The sequence below is a fragment of the Calypte anna genome, chromosome 17 (genome assembly GCF_003957555.1).
Source record: "Calypte anna isolate BGI_N300 chromosome 17, bCalAnn1_v1.p, whole genome shotgun sequence".
Taxonomy (NCBI): domain Eukaryota; kingdom Metazoa; phylum Chordata; class Aves; order Apodiformes; family Trochilidae; genus Calypte; species Calypte anna.
Genome location: NC_044262.1, coordinates 1,575,832 through 1,581,814, shown reverse-complemented (window position 1 = coordinate 1,581,814; position 5,983 = coordinate 1,575,832). Strand labels below are relative to the sequence as shown.

The following is a 5,983-nucleotide window of genomic DNA, read 5'->3' as shown; positions in this document are numbered from 1 at the left end:
GTTGGGAAACCTCTCATGGGGCAGGGTGAGGACTGGTGGGGCCACACATGGGGTCAGGGCTTGGGGCTGCCCACCCAGCAGCAGGAGCACAGAGCCCTGCCTGACCCCCAGCACAGACCAAGCAGGCTGTGGGAGGTGGTTTTGGGGGAGAACAGCTGGGAAACATCATCATCATCATCATCATCATCATCAAGGCTGATCCCAAAACTGCGGAGAGCTGCTGACCTTGCTCCTTCCCACATCTCAAACCAGAGCATTTGGGGAAGGGTTGTCCCAGGAGCCATTTAACCCCTCAAGGCCCCTCTTCCATCATGGGCCACCATGGACAATGGGAAGGTCCAGAGCTTCACCCCAGCCCAGGATGGGCATTACACTGAGAGGGAGAATTTATAACCATCTGGGAGTTCATCTGGAACCATCTGGGAGCATCTTTGCTCACACGTGGCCAAACATGTTCAAGCAGCCATGGGGACTTGGAGCATTTTAAACCCCTCTTGGAGGCACAGAGCTCACTCTCAACAGGCCATGAGAATGTTTCAGGGCCTGGGATGTCAGGGTGACTTTGAAATGACTTTAATTCACCTGCAGCTTTGACACGAGGGCAGTCCCCATCCTGCTGTCCCCATCCTCCTGCAGCACACCCAGACCCCTCTTGGAGCAAGCACACGTTTGAGGTTAATAGGGCTGGAGAAATGGGCTGTCACCCAACACTTACTCCTGGAAGGCCCCATTTCTTCCTTAATTGCAACTCAAAATCAAATTAGTGGTTTTAAATTTACTGTGTGCCCAAGAGGTACCATGAGGAAGGGTGGGGGTGGGGAACTTTCATCCTTTTGTAATAAAAAGGGCAAATTCCTGCTTTGAGGCCAAAGCTGCTGCCACCTCTGCCTTGGCTTCTGTGTATTTTAGGACCCCAGAAGTGGGGCTGCTCATCTGGGAGCTGTGGCTGCCCCAGCTTCTCCAAACAGCCACATCACTGGGCTCACTGGGGGGATGCAGGGACCACCAGAGCCCCCCAGCAGAGATGATGGGGGGGTGGTGGCACAGGATCCCCATGAAGGATGTGGGGGAGCCAGGTTGTGGCTGTGGCACACTCAGAGCAGTGTTATTGATATTATTGATGCTGTAATTCAGCACCCCCTGGGATGTGGTTTTATTCCCTTCAGAAGCAGCTGCTCCACAGTAGCTCATCTCAGAGCAGAGGTAGCCCAGAGAAAGGCAGTGGCCCCCAAAACCCTCAGTGTCCACACACCCTGTGCTGTACCCACGTGTGCCCCCACCAGCACCCAGGGAACCATCCTGCCCTGGGTGCATCATCCCTCCTGCTGTGAATTCCTGCCTGTCCCAGCTGGAGAGCTGCCATCACTGTGACCCTGGGGCCCACTCGGTGCAGGCAGTGGGTGCTTCCCACCCACCTCATTTGTGGGTGCTGCTGGGGACAGTGCAGAGGCCACGAGACTGCCAGGGCCGTGGGTGCATCTCCCTCACCAGAAAGGGAGCCCAAAGCTGCCCCTTTGCCAGCAGGTACCACCTGGGCCAGGCTGGCAAATCCTCCTCCTGGTATCCTGTGCCACTGGTGGAAAATCAGACCATCCAGTGGGTACTGAAGAGCTCTTTTTGTGGCTGGGGACAGCTCGCCAAGGTGGGCATGGGACCCCCCAGTGGGACAGGGGACTGGGCAGGGAGGGGACAACGATAACAGAGCCAAAAGCCAGGCAGGAGGAGGAGCTGTCAGCCCAGGGGAAAGCCCTTCCTCGGGGTACCTGCCCCCCAGCTTGCCCCCCAGCCTGCTCAGCACCCCCCTGGCATGCAGCCCCACTCCTGCCTGCAGCCCTACGGCCCCCGAGACGCCGGCTCACCCTTGGTTCCAATATAACCTTTATTGGGGTGACTGATGGGGGTCAGAACAAGGCCGGGTATAAAACATGATCATTGTCACAACCAGCAGTGGGAGGCATTGCAGAGCAACACAGAAACGGGACCAGCCCCCGTTCTCTGCAGGCAGCAGGGTGGTACTGGGGCTGCTCCCTTGGGGTGGGCTGTGGGGGGGGGGGGTTGCAGCCCCTCTCCCTGGATGGATGCCGGGCTTCGGGCAGAGGCAGCGATGCTCTTTCCTGCAGCATTCAGGGCTCCCCAAGCTCACCCAGCCCTGCTGCCCTGGGACCAGGCATCATGTGCCTGGTTTGTGGTGCTCAGCCCTGTGGGAGCACCTGCATATTATGGCTTTTTCTTAATTTTTTTGCTTTTTTTTTTTGGCAGCAAACTTACCCCTCCAGGTGTCCTGGAGATAGCAAGACTGTGCCCAGGGGGCTGCTGCCCTGCCAGCCCCTCCACACAGGGCTCAGAGGTGTTACTCTTGGGAAGGGGCTATGGGTAGGAGTCAGACCTCTGCCCCCCTGCCCAGCTACATTCCCTCACTGGTATTGATGGTAATTTGGGGGTACTGGACCCCACGCTGCCCCCCCCCCTGAGCCATCCCACAGGGCATCAGTGCAGGGCCTCAGGCAGAGCAGCAGAGAACGGGCACAGCTCAATGCCTCTGTGAATGAGTAGCAGCCTGGGACGGGGTGGCTGGGGATGGATGGGGGAAAAAAACAAGAATCCTCCAAAACGAGGACAAAGTGGAGCTTTCCTCGAGGGCCTGCGGAGGAACCGGGCCGCGTGTCTGCTCGCAACCGAGGGGCTGGTGCGGTGGCTCGGCGTGGCTACGATTCAGGAGCATGGCGGCTTGGCCACTGAGATGAAAGCTTTGGCAAATAACTTACAGAGGGGGGTGGGTGGGGGTGGGCAGCCGGGGACCTGTCCTTGCCTCCTGTGCCAGGCGGGGGTTCCAGCGTGACCTTCAGGGCTCCTCGTGCCACGGGTGGTGGCCGTGGGGTGATGGGGAGCATCTCTCTGCTTGGGACCCGGTGTCCACTCTCGGGAGCCGTGAGGAGAGAAGGAGCAGATGTCTGGGGAAGGAGCCTGGTGAGACGCTCAGTACACAGCAAGGGCACCTGCAGCAGGACCTGGGGGGAGCTGGAACCACTGGTAGATATGCTCCCCATCCCAGGGTCCTTCTCCCCTGGCAGCATTAGGGTGGTAGAGGGCTGCCACCAGGTCCCAGTGTCCCCGCCGCCCCTCGCCAGTGCCAGCAAGGAGGTTGGTCCCACATCCTCAGCCGTGGTGAGCATCAGAGTATCCTAAGGCTGTGCCACTGTCACAGAAGGGACTCAGGGTGGGCCGTGGCACTTCACTGTCCTCTCCCAGCTGCCCCGCTGCCGGGGGGTGCGGGCAGGGGTCTCACATGATGGTGCAGGAAGACAGCGGGTTCCGGATGTGGCAGGTGCAGGCAGCCCCGCAGTACTGGCGGAAGGTCTGGTAGCAGCTGCGGTCGGTGTCACTGCTCCACTGGACGGGGTTGGTGGCCAGGGCCTCGGCTGGCAGTCTGTTGAGGATACTGGTGTTGACAGCCAGAGCTGCCAGCCCGTAGTCGGTGAAGAGGACGGTCTCCCGCTTGCAGGTGGGGCAGGAGATGAACTTGTACTTGGGGCAGGACTCGTAGAGGATCTGCAGGCACTCCTCACACACCGAGTGCAGGCAGGAGAGGATGCGGGGCCGCTTGTTGGTGAAGTTGTACATGTGGCCGCAGGTGGGGCACTCCAGAGGCTCGCAGGGCGTCGAGGGGTGCAGCACGTACTGGTTGACGATCACCTCGTCCGACGGCGGCTGCCGGTGGTAGCAAACCTCCGAGCTGCCCTTCCGCTGGGCCTGGTACCCACGCTCTCGCCGTGGCAGAGGCGGAGTCCGGGGCAGCGGCAAAGGCCCGGGGGTGGCATCCAGGGCGGGGATGTCCCCGCAGGCCTGGTTGACGATGATCTCGGACTCGGAGGGCCACGCGCGCTTGGCCACCAAGGGCGGCTCGCGGCGGGGAGCGGGCGCGTAGCGCGGCTGTGAGGCCTGCAGCTCCGAAAACTTCTCTGGGTGGATGATTTTCATCGCCTCCATTTTGATGATGACCTGTTGCCCTTTCAGACACGACATGAGTATGGTTTTCACATTACTGTCCACTGCTCTGGGGTCTCTGAGGGATGCCTGCATCAGGCTAAAACATGCCGGCAGCCTGCTGAGCTTTCAGTCTGGGTCTGGCCGCAGAGCAGGAGCACGGGGAGCAGCCACTGGCGCGGGAGAGCATCCTGGGGAGACCCAGCGGGCCCCACGCCCCTCGTCTCCAGCCAGCCCCGGGGGAGCTGGGTGCAAGGGGAGGGCGGGCAGGGGAAGGCAGGGCTCAGAGCAGCATCCTGCTTGCCTCGGAGGATGCTCTCGGGCAGGCGATCAAAGGGTTGGCTCCCTGCGGCACCTCGCCGGGATGTTAACGTGACATTGGCAGTCACTGAGCAGCCCCCACTTCGCCTTCACCGGCGCTTCCTGCACCGGATCAGCTGCGGTTGGGAAGGGTAAAATTGGGATCGTGGTGCCTGATGCTCTTCGGAGCAGGTGAGTCCATGGAGGTCTCACAGGAACTGGGAGCAGCCCCAGCCTCACCCGGGCCCCCGCCTCTGCCGGCCTTTATTCCTGTTTATGCGCCGTGGGATCCTCGTGGCGCTGAAGAATGTGTTTGCAAATTCCTTTGCTCTGACTTCCCGGCTCTCCCACTCGCCGTCACCAGCAGCTCCCGTGGGGCAGGAGCTCAGGAAGCATCCTGTGCCGGAGGGCAGTTCACCTTGGCTGCTGCTGGGGCTGCCACGCACCTTGTCCCCTCTGTCCCTGGCACCTCTGTCCCCAGCTCAGCTTTGTGCTTGCTGGAAATGAAAAGCGAGAGGGGGTTGGATCCAAGGTTCTTCAGGGATCTTTTGGCTGCCAGCACTCCCTTGGGAAGCACACCTGCCTGCATCCCAGCAATTTGGCAGGGGGGCCCTGCAGGTCCTGTCCATCTGCCCGCATGCTGGGCCAGTGGAAGCAGGAGTGGGAGCAGGCAGGCATTGCCCCTTGGGCATCTCCTTGGCAGCTCTGAGCATGGGGTCCCAGGTCCCCCTTATGTCTTGAGGACCAGGAGGGCACATTCCCCTGTGCCCCACTTGGATGCAGGGCCCCTCCGGGGGGCTACCCCACCGACCTGCCACTGCAAAGGGTTTTCTCTCACGTTTAGCCCCTCCTCTGCTCAGTGGATCTATTTTTACCTCCATCTCTTGCTCCTGATCCGTCCCTGCTATTATCCCTCCCTCCAGCTGCCTCTTCCCAATCCCATCTCCTCTGCCCTTCTCCCGGGGTTGCTAGAGAGGACAGGCCACGTTTGGGAGCAGGAGATGGGGGGGGTGGGCAGCCATCCCGTGGCCATTTTTCCCCCTCAGCAGCCCCGGCGACAGCCTGTCTCTCCTCCTGTCTCTCCTCCTGTCTCTCCTCCTGCCTCTCCTCTGAGAAGGACGAAGGCGCTCGCCTCCATCACGCTGCAAATCCTGTTAGAGGGATGCCTGCTCCTGCCGAGCCCTGCCAGGCCTGGCGGAGGGAGCCTGGGGAGGCCATCTGCTCACAGCAGCCACCCCTGGGGATGGCAAGAGGCCGGGGGGTGGTGGTGGTGGTGGTGGGCATGTTTCACCCCTGGATGCCCGAGAGCTGTGGGGAGCTGGATCCCTGCCCGACCCCAGTGGGGGTGTCCCTGGGGTTCATGCTTTGGCACCACTGGGCAAGCACCCTGACATGCCTGTCCTGGGGAAGGAGGCCTCGCTTCACCCATCCCCCATCACGGCCCTTTTGTGCACCCCACATCCTGCACCCCACAAGCAGCCTATATCCCTCCCTCCCCCCCAAACCGCGCAGAGCAGCAGCCCCGGGGCTCTGCCCGCAGGCCTGGCACAGGCACCTGCAGCGCGACGCTCACTGCCACCCCTGCAGTGGCCACGGCCACCGCGGGTCCCTGCTCGCACCACCGCAACCCTCACGCACAGCCCTGGATCAGCCCCCCGCAGCCCTGCCCAGCACCCCCAGTCCCCCACATCACATCCCC

At 61.6% G+C, this 5,983-nt stretch overlaps 1 protein-coding gene across 1 annotated transcript; it reads right to left on the bottom strand.

Moving 5' to 3' along the window:
• Positions 1-2,234: 2,234 nt before the first annotated feature.
• RNF208 (ring finger protein 208) lies at positions 2,235-4,713 on the bottom strand. Its single transcript, XM_030461309.1, has one exon. It carries the CDS (start codon positions 4,078-4,080, stop codon positions 3,283-3,285), a length of 798 nt encoding a protein of 265 aa, XP_030317169.1. The 5' UTR covers positions 4,081-4,713; the 3' UTR covers positions 2,235-3,282.
• Positions 4,714-5,983: the final 1,270 nt, after the last annotated feature.